General features: G+C 42.0%; 1 protein-coding gene across 1 annotated transcript in view; it reads right to left on the bottom strand.

Annotated features, from left to right (window-relative positions):
• The window catches only part of NPSR1 (neuropeptide S receptor 1), a 55,689-nt gene that overhangs the window by 12,379 nt on the left and 26,295 nt on the right, over nt 1-17,015 (bottom strand). The window contains exons 3-5 of the mRNA XM_062625524.1: nt 6,499-6,602; nt 6,107-6,200; nt 1,627-1,828 (exon numbers count right to left, since the gene is read on the bottom strand). Of these exons, the coding sequence (XP_062481508.1) occupies nt 1,627-1,828; nt 6,107-6,200; nt 6,499-6,602 (400 nt within the window). The remainder of the gene's footprint in view (nt 1-1,626; nt 1,829-6,106; nt 6,201-6,498; nt 6,603-17,015) is intronic.

Here is a 17,015-nt window from a genome sequence, read left to right as displayed (position 1 = left end):
CTTGCTTTATTTAAAACTAGGCTGGTTTTAAAAGATAGGAGAATATACAAAGAGAAGTGATCCTGTCTAGGAAAGAAGAGCGATTGGGCAACCTGGGACTAGTTTTTCCCTATTGCTATAATGTCCTTTCTTTAAGGAGAATTTTTCATTATTTTGCTTGTTATATGTGTGCATTCTGACACACACAAAGAAACAGAAAGTTAGGAAATTGATGTCTTATAAGCAAAGTATAAAGATTGTCCCTTCTCTCTAAGCAGCAACACTGCTCAGTGTTGAATCTGTATCAGAAAGTCATAGAATCTCAGACTGCTTTGGGTTGGAAGAGATCTTAAAGCTCATTCAGTTCCAACCCCCTGCCATGGGCATGGACACCTTCCACTAGACAAGGTTGCTCCAAGCCCTGTCCAGCCTGTCAGCTAGATGAGTTCAAGCACCACATGCTTCATTAGGAGCTGCAGAGCCTAATATCTGTGATTAAACAGTAAGAAACTTCAATGCACAACTGAACTGATAGGAGTAAAAACTGCAATATGGCCTTTACTATTTAGCTTATGTAGCCTTGTCCTAGAAAAGATAAGCCCCCACCCACTCTTGGTGTGCTAACTCAGATGAAAGACTCATGGCTCATCACCTGCTGGAAAAGCAGATGGAACAAGAAAGATATCCAAGGGATATGCAAACACAGCTCCATTCTCACAGCCTTAACAGCATGTCACCATATTATGGGGAAAAGGGGGAGTCTCAGCAAGTCTTTGCCACTAAGAAGAAACGAACACCAAGCACTCCTGCTGTAACCTTGCTACTGAAAGAGAATAAAAGGGAAGGAAAGGAAAAGGCTCAGAGAACAAGTTACTGCCACTGGCAGCCGTTCAAGCCAGTTAAGAAGCCTCACTCCCCTTCCACATCTGTTTTTGACTGCTCCTTTTGTATTGGTAGCTCCTCATGGCTAGATAATTTTTGTTTAACAGCAGCTAATGGCAGTACCCCAGAGGGAGGCAATCAAATTCCCTGATCACTAAGCACAGACTGGGATATTGGCTGACCTCAGTTTAAAACTAATTCTGCTGCAGATCATCTTTGTGATTTTGGGCAAACCAGTCTCCAATAGTTGCAGCCAAGGTTTCCCATTCCAGAACGGGAAGGATTTTATTTGCCTGTATATTAGGAGTTGTTGGCAGCTTCAGACACTTGGAGATTTCTTTCCCATCCTGGTGAAGAAACACTCTCCTAGTACTAGGAAGCTTGAGAGCACTTACAGTTAATTTTAATTTAATTAGCATTGAGTGTGGTTTTCCTGTTCTTTTATTAAAATTATATTTTGTCATAATAACTAGACATTCATCCTGGGTTTTTAAAGATATGTTTCATGCCTGAAGCTCGGAGATAAGTGAGCACACTTTAGAGATTCAGTCCTTTCTTTCAGAGATAATGTTTCTGGCTAGTAATGCTGCATGGAGAATATGCAGAGCAAGTACAGTGACCTGTACATTATCTGATAAAAACCAAAGCAGCTATAAGGCATGTGTGGAAATGAAATTGTAATGAATGAGTAGAAATTAAAGCATTAAGCTGATTGCACACTTGACAACTTTCACCGCATGCTTGCTGACTGTGGTTCACGCTTACCTGATAATGATCAGAGGAATGAAGTACACCAGGAAAGCCACCACTGTCATGTAGGGTATCCAGTAGGAGTCATCAGGCCAGAGAGCCCAGCACTGCACTTCCCCATTGGTGAGCTGCCGTTTCCCAAAAATAATCAGAGTTGGTATGGAAAACAGGAAAGAGAGGCTCCAGGCCACTCCAATAAGAACTTTTGCCTGTCTTTCTGTGCAACAGAATCAAACAGATAGTGTTAATGTGGGCACGCAAGGCCCTGTGTAGCAGTACTGATAGAAAGGCAGGAAGGAGGAGGGAACTGGGTGAAGAAAGGGAATCTGGGGCTGATGCTGAAAAGACTGCAAAGGAGAATGGGTATTTCATCTCTTTCACATGGTAAATAGTCATGTTGTTATGGGCTTGTATTTTACATGTATTCTTTAAAGATGCTCAGGGCCCATTGAATCTGAAAACGCTATGGGAAAACACTTGTGAGGGACAGCAAGTCATAAACAAGAGATGTAAATGATTCCTCTGTGCCAGCAAGACATCACAAATGAATGCTAAAGACTGAAGGCCTGCCCTACTGCACACTCTTACCATGTCACAGCAAAGTGAAGCTCAGTGGGACAGAGAGATAGAAAACAAGGAGCCCTTATGCTGCAGATGACAGAGTAAGGATTACTTAAAGCATAAACTAGGTTGGAGCATACTGGATGTACTGATGGGGGAAATGTCCTCCTTAGAATGGAAATTAAACATTTTGGTGCACCTTGAAGTAAGAACCTATCAGGAAAGAGAAAATGCTTCAGTTCAGGATTGAAACAAAACTGCACAACCAGCTGCAACTTTACTGCCCCAAAGAAACTTGGCTCTGACAAGCATGTGAATCTCCTGCAGTTCTCTGCATCATGGCAGGGACCAAACCCAGCTCCTGTTGATGGCTGTATGTCTAAGCCTTGTTAAGGGTGGACTGCTAACCATGAGACAGGGCAGATGCTGGTGCTCAAGTGCTCAGACCTGTTTTACCTGCCACAACAGACACCTACTAGGAGATCCTGCTGGTCCTCACAGTGAAGAACAGGAGAGGAAGGATCCCAAAACACTTGGTAAGTTAGGGCTACTGCTTCCCCTTGATTTCTGGCCTTCTCCACTGCCACATGGGGAAAATTAATGGGAAACTAAATGATGCCTGGTGGCACCAAGGGGGTTTTGTACAAATCAGTAAGTTGGAGCTGACAGCCCCGAGGCTTTCATTTTCACAAATGTACATCTTCCAGCTCAAATCCAGATAGCTGTAGCCAAAAAATGTGGGGGAAAAGGGCTGATCTGTAGGGTACCAGTGATTTCAGCAGCGGTTATTCCTCCTGAGTCAGGTTGCGAGAGACACAGATGGAGACAGGTTTTTTGATCTGGGAAGCTTTGGTGCTGAAATACTTTATTGTCCTACAAAATACCCGAAGTTTTGTGTGAAAGAGAAAATCACTTTAAATTATGCATATCAAGGCAAGTGTCTTTCCTCCTTGAAGCTCAAAGAGCAATACGAAAGCATGTGGGCGAAACATTCAAAAAGCAATTTTATGCTTTATAAAACATCGGTTGCAAATATTCACTTATCTTGCTCATTTTTAAATGCTACCCACGTTCAACAAAATACAATCTTGCTAATCTAGGGCTTAAAGGAACTCTGATGACATCTACATAAGTGAGATGGTTAGATTAAGTCTATAAATATTGCATAGGCAGAGGAGAGCTGTAAAGTTTCCCAAAGCAGAACAAAAACTTAGCAGAAGGAATATTAAGACTGTCACAAAATATTTCCTGACAGAAAGGACTTTCTGATTGTGAGGTAGCTACTTAAACTACATACATACAAGCCTCAGTGGGGCCCACCTGTGTATTTCTAAGGGTAAAAGATTATACTTGGATAATATGCTTTCTTTTTTCACTGTAGAATAATTCAGAGAGAAGTGGTCAATTTGTGTTGGGCAAGAGTGGTATCAGTGCTGAACCCAGGACAACAGGGCACTGGTAGCACCTAGGTAAGCAGCTTTTTGTTTTATCAGGCTAATCTTAATTGCCTGCCTTGCAAGCAAAGGTTTTTTTATGTTGTTTTCTTGTAAATGCTCTAATACGCTCTAAATGCCAGCCAAATCATATAACTAGAGCTGTGTCGATTATAAATGGAATCAAATAAATTACAGCTTTGAAATACAATGTTCTATTCAACCAGTTTCAGTATTTTCCTTTAAGAACAACATTGCTCTTTAAATGGAAAGTTTTGCATCTAGAAGCTAATCGATCTGATGGACTTCAGTGTCATCTGCAGCTCAAAGCCAGGCAAGTGACAGTTTACACCTATTTGGGTTTTGTCTTTTACTTAAGCACTTCTGTTGTTGCTTAGTTTGTGTACTGTTTGCATGTACCTTTCAACATGGTGAAATATTCATAACATCTCTTCTGCTGTAACTTCTCTGTTTTTTTCTTTTTGATCTTTATTTATTTGCTTTTCAGTGACCCCTTTGGTTATTGAATTATTCTGCTGCCTCACACAGCAGAACCTTTAGGATTAGAATGTAGAATTCTTCCACATCTGCCCTTTCTGTGGTCATTTATGTGTTCACAAAGTACATAGAAAATACTGAACTGTTGAAGTTTGTTTTCTTACAAGTCATGCAAAGTATAGCTCATTGCACCTAAAAAAACCCCAACTTGGGTATTGTTTGATGTTTTAAAAGCAAAAAGTTGCTTGGTTTATTTTTGGGTTTAGTTTGTTTTTTTCCCAAAATGGTATTTCAAGGCTACATCAAAACATCATTTTTAAAATGGGAAAGGAGAAACAACTCTTTTGTTTCTTGGTTGAAGCATTTTGAGGGATGAGTTTTACAATTTGGAACAAAATTAGCTACAGGTTGACTCAGAACTGTCGTTAAGGTTTCTCTGTGTCATCACCAATGACAAGGTTTTGTAGTTGTCTTTGTTCTCCTTATGCAGAATAGCTAAGAGGGCATTTCAAAAGCCCCTGACACCTCTGTTAGGAATAGCTGAGTGCAAAAGCTATGTATGTTCCAGGAAGTTGTTATGGTAAATATACCTCTCTAGACACTTCTAGATACTTCTTTTGGATTTACAGCTGCTCCTTTTTTCCCTTTGAACATGGTCTTTGCTTGTCCCATCACTGTGTAGCCAGCCATTGCCAGAGCCATGTGGGCTTTGTCAGTATTATCTCTGCTCATGACCTGCTGCTCTGCTGCCTCTCAGCTGGGTGCAACGTCTGCTCTTTCCAATCTTTCAGAAATTCTTTATGGTATAGGTATAGGAAATGGGAAAAAGAAAGGAAACATCTATATAGTATAGGTGTAGGGAATAAGACTGAATTAAAAAAAGGTTTTTCTAAAGATTTGAGGTGGTTGGTGGGGGTTTTATGTCCAACTTCAAAGTGCTTTGCACAGATTAACCACCAAATTCTTTACTAAGCCCAGACAGTAGCTGCTTTTCCTGTACCATGGATGCAGAAGAGATGTCAGTGGGTTTGTTGCACAGCTCTCCCTCCCCAGCCTGGTGCAGCATCAGCAGGAGCTGCAGAATGCTTCATGACCCCCAAAGGCCACCAAGAAAACCTTGATATCCATCTCCCCTTTCTGAAAAAGTCAGCCCATACCCTGGGGAATAAGAGGCTAAATTTCACAGAAGTATGTGAAGCTTTCAGGCCTTAACATCTGCCAAAGCTGCACCACTGCCTCAGCTGTGATGGATTCACAGGTTTTTAAGGCCAGGAAGGACCATTAATCTGATCCTCTGAATAGAGCAGGCTGGCAAAAGCCATTATTACTCCAAAACAAGAATGATATTTGCGTCTGATTAAAGTGGTTCTTCCAGACCTCATGGTTCTCATAAGCATTGCCTTTCCTCCCCACCTGTTATTTCTGTTTATTCACTCAGTGCAACATACTTAATGTCTCATTTTGGCTTTGTGGGACAGAAATCATGTTCTTTAAATTGTACTGCTAAGCTGCCAGCATATATCTGAGTGCTGTAAAAATAACAAGTAGAAAACATTCCAAGAAACAATAGATATCCAGACTTATATGCTATAGCTTTTGAAGTTCTATCGAACTATTGCATGAATTCTCAGTACTACACTCTCAATCTGAGTTATTTTTAAATGTGAATAAACAGACAATATAGCTGTTGCAGCTCCTAGAGTGGGTCTAGTAAGAGGGATAGCCTTTGCCCACAATAACCTTCTAAAAATTCTGGGAGATAATGAAAACCTCTACACTTTTTAAAATGACATTTCATTCTTTGCTAACACAATGCTTAAAAAAACTGTGAAGGGCTTAATAAATCTTGAAACCACAGCTACTTTGCCATTTAGAAAACTACCTGAGTCCAAATGTTGCTATAGCAGGAATGAATAATTCATGGCAAAAAGGTTACAAATTCTGAAGCAGAAAAGCTACCTAATAATATCTATAGCAATAGCAAAGTACAGAAATTCTCCTACCTCCTTGCAAGAACTTCATTGGGTAAACTATGGCATGATACCGGTCTATGCTTAGTGACACGAGGACATAAGTCGAGGCATATAGAAGGACCACCTGGGGCAGAAGGTATACGAGACAGCAGCTAAGACACATTTATTGCAGAAAACAATGTCACCAAGAACACTGACCTAGGGATATTTGAAAACTTTTAGTGAAAATAAAAGGAAAGAGCAATAAAAAAGCCCTCAATGTATTTTCACCTTCATCTTGTCCACAAAGATTTAATGTGCTTTAATTCAATTGTTTTGACTTTAAATGAACACTTTCAGCATTTAGTGCTTCTGATGCTAACAGAATGTCTACACAAAGCTGCACAAGCTTGGGCATACATGGGAGCATGAGGTTTCTGTACCTGGAAGTAGCGAACGACTCTGCAAATGATATCAGGAGCCATGAAATCTCCAGTGTAGCGCCAAATTATGTCAGTCATTATGTTTATGACTCCCGTGAATGAATCTGCAAAGAAAATTAACTGAAGGAGCATTAAAAGAAACAAACACATGACTGCAGAGGAGCCACAGAGACATGTGTGACCCTCAGGACTTACCAGCAAACCCAGTCTTGAGGGCAGTCACACCATGACTGGTTAGCCCAAGATGCTAGAGCACCTGGGAAAGCCTCAGAAAGCACTTAAGAGTTCGGTTTGTTTATTTTCTTCTCTTAATTTAATGCCAGTCCATTCAAACAGGGCAAGATTCCTCTAAGCATCAGAGCTCACAGTGGGTTACTTGTGCGCAGGACTTGCCAATGCCCTCTGGGCAGTGGTTCAGCTGACTGGTTGGATATGCTGCACCCCTAAAGTGCCTTTTTCTCTCTGTTCCTTATAAAGGGATGTGAGGGGAACATCTGAGGTTGCCACATCAGCCCTAGACTGGATGCGGGTCCTGGTCTATACCCACATCTATACCAAAGACGCCTAAAACGACCAAAGATCAATTCCTCCTCAAATAACAATTTATTTTTTGGAAGTAGAGCTGTGTAAAAAAATCATCTACAGGTGTTAATCCCACATACAACTAAACATTTCAGGCTTGTCTATGAGGGATGTGGAGGGTCCTGCCTGGTAGGCTTGATCCTGTTGCCTGCTAAAAGCCCCCAGGTTTTCCATAGGGTATCGATAAAATACAGCACTGGAGAAGATGTATGTTAGTGTCTAAGTGCATCAGCTTGATCCCAGCTGTGCCAGATATTGAATTATTTGATGACTTTGTATCTTTGTCTTTTCTTTCACTGTAAAAAGAAATATGTCTCCTGTGAAAACCCCGGGGGGGATATCCAAATGCTCCTTCTTTGTCAGAATTTTATTCACAAACTTAATTACTTAATAGCTAACCCTGCCTTGTCAGCTTAAAGTTAACCTACTTCTGCATGTACTGTTGCGCCCACCAAAATAAATACACCTCAGGCCATCTTTTTTTTTTTTTTTTTGTGGAAAAATCTAAGGAGATGTTCCAGCCTTTGTTCTGCTTCTTACAGAACAAGTGAGCACTTACAGCAATGCAAGTTTCACAAAGGAATTGCAAAAGCTGGTGGTACATATGGGTGATATTTTGTCTTTAAAACCAAGATAATACAGAAGTTCTCTCCCTGTAGGACAGGATAAACATTTTAAGTGCTGTCCATGGAAGAAAATGTGCATCAATCCCGTGTCCTGCCACTTCAAGTAACACAGCATGTTGCTGTTCTTGTGCGGATTACCACAAAGGGTGAGAGCAGTTTGGGAAAAACATTTTGTGCCATTTGACAGGACAAAAACAAGTCACATAGAAAAGGACCATCAATCCATACTTAAAAACAAAGTAGAGTGGTGAGGTAAAACGTTTCACTTTGATATCAACATTTTACACATTTAGAAACTAGCCCTAAAGTTTAGTGCGATAAAGTCATTCTAACCCTCATTACCAGGAGGTTTTGGTTTGAAGTGTAAACTTTTGGAAACAAGATGTTGCAACGATTTCAAAACATATTTTTGTGAGCAGTAAATAGTTTGAACCAGTATTTCCAAGCAATCAGGAATGGGTTTGGCAAAATGAGTTTCTTCTAAGCCCTTTGGAATTCCTGATATTCCAGATATTTCTAACTTCAAACTGAGATCTCAGCTTAATGTTTCAGAAGCAGCAACCTGGTTTGCTTCAGTGGAAAATTAGCATTATTTTTTCTGTATCAGTCATCTTTTATCTCCTCTTGTTCTTCAATCCTCTATCTCCTTGTTTTCTTCAAGGCTTAGTTCAAAATGAAATCAGAGGAAAATATCACTGCTGTTGCACATAACTACATTGCCTCCCTCTTTGTGATGGTGATCATCCAATGAACTCTTAATTGTTCTTTCCTCTCCCGGTGTTTCCCAGCCCTGTTTTCTCTCTCTTCCCTCTCCCCCTGCCTCTAGAGGGAGGCTGGATCAGAGATGACCTCCAGAAGGAAGTTTGTGGTTTGAAACCTTGTGTTAAATATTAGTTTTGTTAGAGGGATGGGATGATTGTTCCTCTGATGAGTATAGTGGCTTTATGACTGTATTGAAAAGACTGTAGGTGGATAGAATTAAGATGGTCTTTGAATAACGCACTGAGTTTAAGTGTTTCAAAAAGTGAAATGCATCCTCCAGCAGTGGTTCAAACCCATTCCTTCCATTTCCTTACTCCTGAATTATTGATTTATATCCTCTCTCTCTCCAGTGATGAAATATTCATTGGTTCAAAGTAATACACATCAATAGAGCTTCACCTCAGGGTATCCTCCAGCTTTTGATGGTCTGAGCATCCGCCAAGTGTGTGATAAATAGGGGTTCAGCTTCTGCAGCAGAGGAAGGTGTGGGGGCTGCTCTCCCTCCTGCCCATCTCAGTGCTTTCTGGAGGAAAAGGGGGGAGAAGGGAAGGCACACCCTTTGTCTCCTCATTTCCCTCTTTTCTCCACCATTGTTATCCCTTTCCAATGCATTAGTACTGTGCTTTGGAGGTGCATCCTGCAGGTGAGGTGAGAGATGGGCCAGTGTCCTGGTGGTTTCAGGACTACTTGTTGGGTATAAGCAATTTGGGCAGGCCCGAAAGCACATTTCCACTGTATGCCCATGTTGCAGCAGGCAACGTTAATGTGCATTGGGAATGTGGGTTTTAGCCTGTGGATGGCCCCCACTTCACTGACTCATGTGATGGAGAGAGAAGCCACAGGGGAATGAGCCTTCACTTCAGCTGATGCTCAACCCAAAGGTGCTCTCCAGGGATGCCCCTCATGCACTCCACACCATAGAGTTGCCAGCCAGCTCTCAGGCTGAGGGACCATAGGGGTATTACTCAGCTAAAGCAGACATCCACCCCCTGATGCACAGTGTGGATATCAGGTCCATCTTTGTCATGCTACAAGTCTGTTCTCACTGCATGACATTACCTACCAGTATAGCTATAGCCTTAAGGACTTGAGGACGTTTAAAGACAACCCAAAGCCATCTTTCCCTCGAGACTCTTTGAGGCTTTTCAGGTGACTGCAGAGGCTTTTAAGCAAGGTTTAAACTTCACGGCTTCTTTGTGCTGACAGCCTCTGCTCTGCTCCCCCAGGGGTACCTTTTAAGAGCAATCTGTGCTGAGTCTCTGGATTGCTGTGAAGGGCTCAGCATCCCCTCCTCCAAGCATGTACCCCTCAGCACCACATACATCTGTGTGCCAAAGCCAGCTGTGTGTGAGCTGGATTCCTCAATACCCTTTAATTATAGAAACTTCTCCCACACAATGTCTTCATGCCCTCTGCAGGCTTCAGAAATCTCTCATCTTTGTGATCCTACCAAGCACCAGACCAACTTTTCTCATTCCTTTGCTCTCCTACTTGCCTGCTCCAGAGGGTGTTTCTTATCCCATCTCTTCAAAGAACCAGACTCTCTCAGTCTGACCCAACTGCACACCTTTAGAGAATTCATCATGCAGACACAGTTTACTTTACATAGGGCAACCAAGTGAATAATGTGCCTCATGCAGGAGATCAGGCAGCAAAAATGAAGCAAAACTGCAAATTATAATAAACAATTTGTGCTCCTGCTCCCTGCCCTATACACTCTAGCCTGTTGCTTCTGTGCAACGTTTTCTGTTTGCTCTAGTCAGCTAACTGGTTATTCTTTGCTAAGCATACATGCAAGCGCCAGTGCCACAAGTACCTGGTGCAAACCTTCACTAGTGATTTAGACAATGAACGTGGTGCTCATTATTCTGTTCTCTTACTGCTTGGGCTTGACTTTATGTTTCTCACACCTTCACAAGACTGCTTTAGCCTACAAGTGCCCTTTCACACAAAGACCCAGTGTGCCAGTGCTATAAGTCTGATACACAGATCATGAATTACCAGCAGAGCTTTAGTCACTGGTAGATGAATCTTCCTTACCCATGTATCATCTCAGACACAAATACAGCCATGATCACATCTTGAAATCCTCATTTGTCATGTAATTTAAATTGCTGTAATAGAGGTTAGTGTTTAGAAGTCAACCGGTTTCAACAATGTGGTATCAGCAGCTCACATGTTCCCTGGTTGCTTTTGACAAGCTTACACCTCAATGTGTATCACTGGATTACCCTACTGATGTCTTAAGAGGTAAGCATCAGGTACAGGAAACCAGCATAGCTGATATATTGCTCTAAACCTCAGTGTCCTCATTATTACTGGTAACCTCACTGTTCCTTCCTAAGCTCACAGCTTGCACATCAGTGTTCTTTCAGTGATGAATGTTCCGTTGATGAATGGGTGAACTAGCACCAAGCTTGGTCCCGAAAACAGTGCTAATCAACCTTCACTCCTAACTGTGTGTCATTGCCACTGCTTTCTTAATACTCTTTTTCTTACTAAGAAGTGATGTGTGTGCTGTGGTTCTGTGTCTGCATTGCTAAGCAACTGTGTGGTTATAAGCTCATTTAATTCCTCACAAAAATAGGCAGAAAATCAATTAATGACATATATTCTCTTTTCATAGAAAACAAAACCAGCAGCAAGTGACAGTTTGTGACTTCCAACATAAGCCAAATGCACATTCACAAAATGATGCAGACAAAATGACTCTTTGTTGAAGAGAAGAGGTGGCACTAGTGTGATGGGGATGGAAGCAGTTTGCTCTTGAGGTGGAGTTTCTAGAAACTAATTTAAAAGAAAAATTCCATGAGATTTCAATAATAAGGAAAAGTAGAGAGAAGTTGGTAGACTGAAACACGCTCAATATAGTGCTACAGCATCTGTGCCTGGAGAATGTGGCAGGTACTGTATCAACCTGTGAAAATCCTGAGCCCTAAAGACCAATTTTACCCAAGACTCCATTGTGCTCAGCAAAATCCCTTTATTTTATTATGGGCTTGACTGAGTGCCTGCATTGCCTCTGGGCATCTGAACACAGGAACCCCTTGGTTCAGGAGATGGTTACAGCAACTTGGGTGGTGGATGCCTCATATGACCAAGAAAAACTGCCCTTAGAGGGGTGAAAAATCAAAACCTGCCCTTGGAGGGGTCAAATCTGAATGCAGGCTTGCTGTTACTGTAAGTGAAACAAATCTTCATTGCAAAAAACAGCCCTCCACAGAGACAGAAGTCTATTATAGAAAATGAATGGAGGTAATTAGAGATCTGGCATGGGAATAGAGACAGGTTACAACTGTCTCAGTTAATCTGTTCACAGGAATTTACTGTCTTGATGGCATTACCAAAGGGGTGTACCTTGTGCGGACTTCAGGATATTTCTTTCATTTCAGCTAAGGAGGTTAAGACAAAAATCTGTGCTAGCAAGTCAGCAAGAAAGTATCTCTACTGTTTGATTATTAGTTCTGACACCGCTCTTCCCTTAGAGACACTTACCCTGAAGATGCTGGATGTCCTCCCTGTCAGAAGTGGAAAGCAGATCGCTGGTAAGCAGTGGTGGGTTAAAAAGCTCCACACGTCATCTCTGCTGCAGTTTGATCATTTATTTCCCCTGATGAGAACAGTCTTATTAAGCCAGATGAGGTGATTCATGACTTCTTGGTGAAGCTGTGCCTCTCACTGAAATTTCATCCTTCTTTTCATGTTGCTTACAGAGTGATTCTATTTTAATGAGGGATGTTTCGTTCTGCTTTGTTGACGGCACCAAGCTGCACAAGGCACAGCAGCAGCAGCAATGTGTTGTAAGACAGGCAGCGTGAGCTCCTAGTCAGGGCTGAGAATTTCATGTGGTTCATTTTTGGACCTCACCATGTGCGTTTCTTTCACTACCAATCCCCAAAGGGCACATCCTCAAAAGTAGCAGTTTACCAACAGCTGCTGCAATGGAGTGATAGACCCTTTAAACCAAAGATGGCATCACTGCCCCACAGCAATAAGGTCTGTGATTTTGGAAGTGATGAGGCAACCGCTGCTGCTCTGTGTCACATCAGCTAATAAGAGCCAGAGCCATGAACTTGCCTTGCAAGTTAGTAAAACCCCCCAGTTGATTTTATTACAGACCTGAGAATGCAAGCAATTAAGATTAAATTGGGGCTGCTGAAGTAGCAGGTTGGCTCAAGGACAGGCACAGGGGACAGAGAGCAGGGAAAGCTGCCTTGCCTCCTGCAGACACCCCTGCAGCTCCTTTCATTACATCCTTACTCCCATTCTTCCCTTAGTCTGTGCTTTCCACTGCAAACACCACACATGGCTTTGCAAGTATTCACTGCACTAGAAGTAATTTTGTGACCCTGTTAGCTAGAAAATGTACCCAGCCTTCTGCTCTTGTTCAGCAGCTGATAATGACGTAGGTTACATACCTGCTGTGAGCACCTGTAGGACAAGATACGTGCAAGATGTCTAGAAGATGCCTTTTAAAATTATTACATTCAGCTTCCAGGAGCCTTGTGCAGTGCCTCTCCATGCAGTGAGGGGCAGCATGTGGGGTACCTATGGGTGCTAAGGTCCTAGGGCAGGAACCACCCTCACACTTCCACCCTCTGATAGCCTACACGTCCTCTTCACAGTCCCTCCAGTTGCATTTGTAGTTATTTGCAGCCCCTTGCTCCAGCATTGCAGAGCATCTGGGCACAACACTGGATATGGGGCCAATAGAGGGGATGGCTGGTACCCCCAGGGGCTGACATCATCCTGTTCACCCTGAATTTTACTAATTTAGAAGTGCTGACGTGGAACAGATGAGGTTGTGCCTGGATGATGCAAGGATCCCAGCTCTCTGTCAGAGAATCCCTGGCAAAGCAGGGGGAAGATGTGCGAGCAAAACCTGGGGCTGCACTAAGCTCTTGTGGGGCATCATGCAGTGCATCTACCAGCATTTTATTGTGCAGCAGTGGCTATGCTGGAGCACGCAGGATGTAGCAGGTTTGCCATATGTATTAGTGATGTGCACTGTGCTGCTACTGTGTGTTTTCTTCTTCAGGCCTGGCAGCCTGGAGCAGAACACAAAATGCAATGGGTGAAACAAAACCCACTTGAAAACTGTCAAGGGGAAACCTGTTCAGCTTCTCAGCTAAAGCTGTGCTGGTTTTCTTCAGTGGCAGAAGTGATGCTTTTTTTCGCTTTCTGGCTCACAGGAAGTGACAGGAATTTTTGTTGCACCAGGTGAGCATTTTATTTATTTATTGCCTTTCTTACATTCCTTCTCTGAGGTTCCCCCCCTTCTGAGATGAGGCAGGCCCTTTTAAGCTAGACATTCTAAAAGGTGGCTGCAGTGAGGCTCCAGCCTCACTGCAGAACTCATCCAGGTGAAAAGGTAACTGGCTGAAAACAGCATGTACTACACGGTGTTAACCTCTTAAGAAGCAGCACTTACAACAGATTCCCTAGCAGGTCCCCAGGAATTAAAATTCAACCTGGCTTGCCACTGTGAAGGGCATTAAGGTTTTGTTTAATTTGGTTTGATTAATGGATCTCTTCCTACCATTCTTTTTTACCCCGTCCTTGCTGTGGGATACAGCTGGGAGGGCACAGGGCCTAGACTGAACCAGCAGTGCTGCAACAGGGAGCACAGCACCCACTAAACCAGGGCATACAACTGGAACAGCAGCATCACATAAAATGCAGTGGAGGATGAGCAAGGAGGACTTGGCTTGTAATGCCAGGTCATCCACATCAATGATGGGCTGCCCAGGGAGGTTGTGAATGCTCCATCCCCGGCAGTGCTCAAGACCAGGTTGGATGAGGCCTTGGGTGATATGGTTTAGCGTGAGGTGTCCCTGCACACAGCAGGGGGCTGGAACTAGATGATCTTAAGGTCCTTTCCAACCCTAACAATTCTATGATTCTATAATTCTATGGTTTGAGTCCTTCAGAAAAAATGGCTCCTCCCACAAAGGTGTGGACAAAGAGTTTCAGCAACTGTTTACACAACAGGTACATGCAGACCTGCAAAAACCATAGCTAAGGTTCCTGTTTGGTTGAGTCCTGTGGCTGTAGGTTTTGAATGAAGCTTCTCTAGGTATATAGACTTATGACTTTCGCATGGCTGAATCTGCAAATCAAAGTTAACCATGAAGAAGGGTTTGATCACTATTATTTAACTGTTGGAAAAGTATATTTCAAATGCTATGATTAATTTATCTCTCCTTTGGGAGCAATTAGAAGGAAATAAAAGTAATGTGTGTCTGGGGGGAACCTGCATGGGGAGGCTGGCCTCGGTGTAATGGAGAAGATAAGCTCCTATGGATCAGCTTGTCTTAACTATGCACTGGAAAATGAGGACAAGCCTCCACAAAGGACATTAAAATCACACTCTTTGTAATCCATTGACTCTTCATTTATTTCCAGTGGTGCTTGTACTTCTAGTGTTTTCCAGAAGACATATACCTTCTAAGATACCAAGTACCAAAAAAGTCCTTTTTAATTCTGTCCTTCCCCAATATCTTGTACATAGTTTCTTTTGTTAGTTCCTCTGGATTCCCCTTGTTGATTTTTTTTGGCAACTTTTTACCTCAAGTATTTTAAGGTCTGCATGTTCATATTCGATCACAACAGGATCTGTGTGATTATTCTCATCTAAAAAAATGGGGACTATCCTGGGTGTATTTTCTGTTGGTGTAGCTCAGGCAGTCTGGTCATTTTAGTCACCAAATACCTGCACTTCCAACAATCTTCTCTTAGTAGGCTCAGATACTGTTGATATAGATACTTTAGTCTAAATAGGAATGGTAAGCCTTTTTTCCTCCCCTGTGGCAAAATGTGAATCAAATTACCATGATGTTCAAGCAGGAATATTGCACACTGCAAGCCTAAGGTTGGGCAAAAATTGAGCTGCAATTCCAGAACAGTAGAATGATGTTCATTCCTTTTTTGTACCTGCTTTGTCTCCTCTGGTGTTTGCTGATAGCATGGATAAAAGCATACTGGTAAGATTCGCTGGAGAATTGCCTTGTAAAATCATCATCATGTGGAAATGGTTGCACATGCAATTGTATACTGAGCTACTTTCCATTAAATATACTGAAATGTCAGAACATGCTCAAGGTTTCATTACACATCATCTGGATCCCACTCCTGTAATTGGGCTGAACTTGGCCAAAATGGGCTCCTAAGCATTCGGTCTTATTAGAACAACTAAGTCTCTGTAGTGCCATATGTGATATCATTGACCTAAATTCCATAAATCCTGCTAAACCTTTGTAAGCGTTTGGTAACCAGCTAGGGAATGGAGTTAAAGGAGGTGACTCTCCACAGAAAACCTGTAAAACACATCAATAGGAGTCATACAGATTGACAGGTGAGGAAGCACTGCATGAAAATGCTGAGTGTTTTGTCCTACAGCCTTTTGAAAAGATGGGAAAAAGTGTTCTGCTGTTGTTTGATGGCACAAAGACAATCTAGAACAGAATAATAAATAAACATCATTGCTTTAATATGCAAGAAAGGAATAGAATAATATCTCTACCTTCTTAATGCTAGTTTTTCTTTCAGGGTTTCTTAAAGCCTGCAAAGGCTATTTCTACTGTCATTTCCTTTCAATGGCAATTAGAAATGCTGCAGTGCAGATGATAGACTAAAAGGTGTTAATGATGTATTCATATATTTAATGTCAAAAGTTTAAACTCATGTTTTTTAAAGAGAGTTAATAAGATCCTAAATGATGATTCCAAATAAAGCATAGCCATTATGGCCATACTGCTGGCAGTACGGTGCTCATACAATCTTGTCTCTCAATATCACTGCCAGCATATGAAGAAGTCACACAGAAAACTCCATACCCCTACCTTTGTTTATCAACAGAAGCCAAACTCTGACATAGCATAATTGCAAAATAAGAATACCTTCTGCCAGACAATTCTGCTTGCACTTAAACAGGAAATCAAGCAGGAATCCATATAATTTAAAGGCAATGTGTTTTCTAAGCACTTCAGAAAGAAATCCAGTTCTGCCCTTAATGCCGAATTGTTGGACCCAAAGGATTATACAGCTTGGCTGCTGAGCACCTCTTACTAAAACCAAAACCAAACATAGCACAACTGTCATTAGGATTCTAATGTCTGAAATGAGCTGAAGGTAAGAAAACCATAATCAGTCCTTCAGGACCACAGAACAATTCTGTAGCTGTCAAAACAAGAATTAAGCCTTCCTATAAATGAGCATAAATTGACACAGCAAAAGCTGACTGCTGCTGATGTAAAAAAATGCATAGTTCAGTCCTTTGGCTGCTGAGTGTATCTACAAAGCATATTCAGGGCTACAACTGGGACACACGAAAGGTTATCAAAATATCAGCCATCCTAATGTCTGCTTTTTCTCTGGGGCCCCAAAGAAAACCCCGAGTTCACCTCTTGCCCTTCACGTTTTCCTGTGCAGCAGTGTGTGTGCTAGGAATATAAAATCATCAGTTCTTGCACTCTGTCTTGTCCAAAAAATGGATTGCTTTGAGAAAAGTAATTTATGCAAAGATACATTAAACAGGACTAATATTTT

This window comes from Pezoporus occidentalis, unplaced genomic scaffold (assembly GCF_034315485.1).
Source record: "Pezoporus occidentalis ecotype Australia unplaced genomic scaffold, CSIRO_AGI_Poc_V1 ctg28, whole genome shotgun sequence".
In the NCBI taxonomy this organism is placed as follows: domain Eukaryota; kingdom Metazoa; phylum Chordata; class Aves; order Psittaciformes; family Psittacidae; genus Pezoporus; species Pezoporus occidentalis.
Note: the sequence above shows the minus strand (reverse complement) of the source record. Positions and strands in the feature narration are given on the sequence as shown.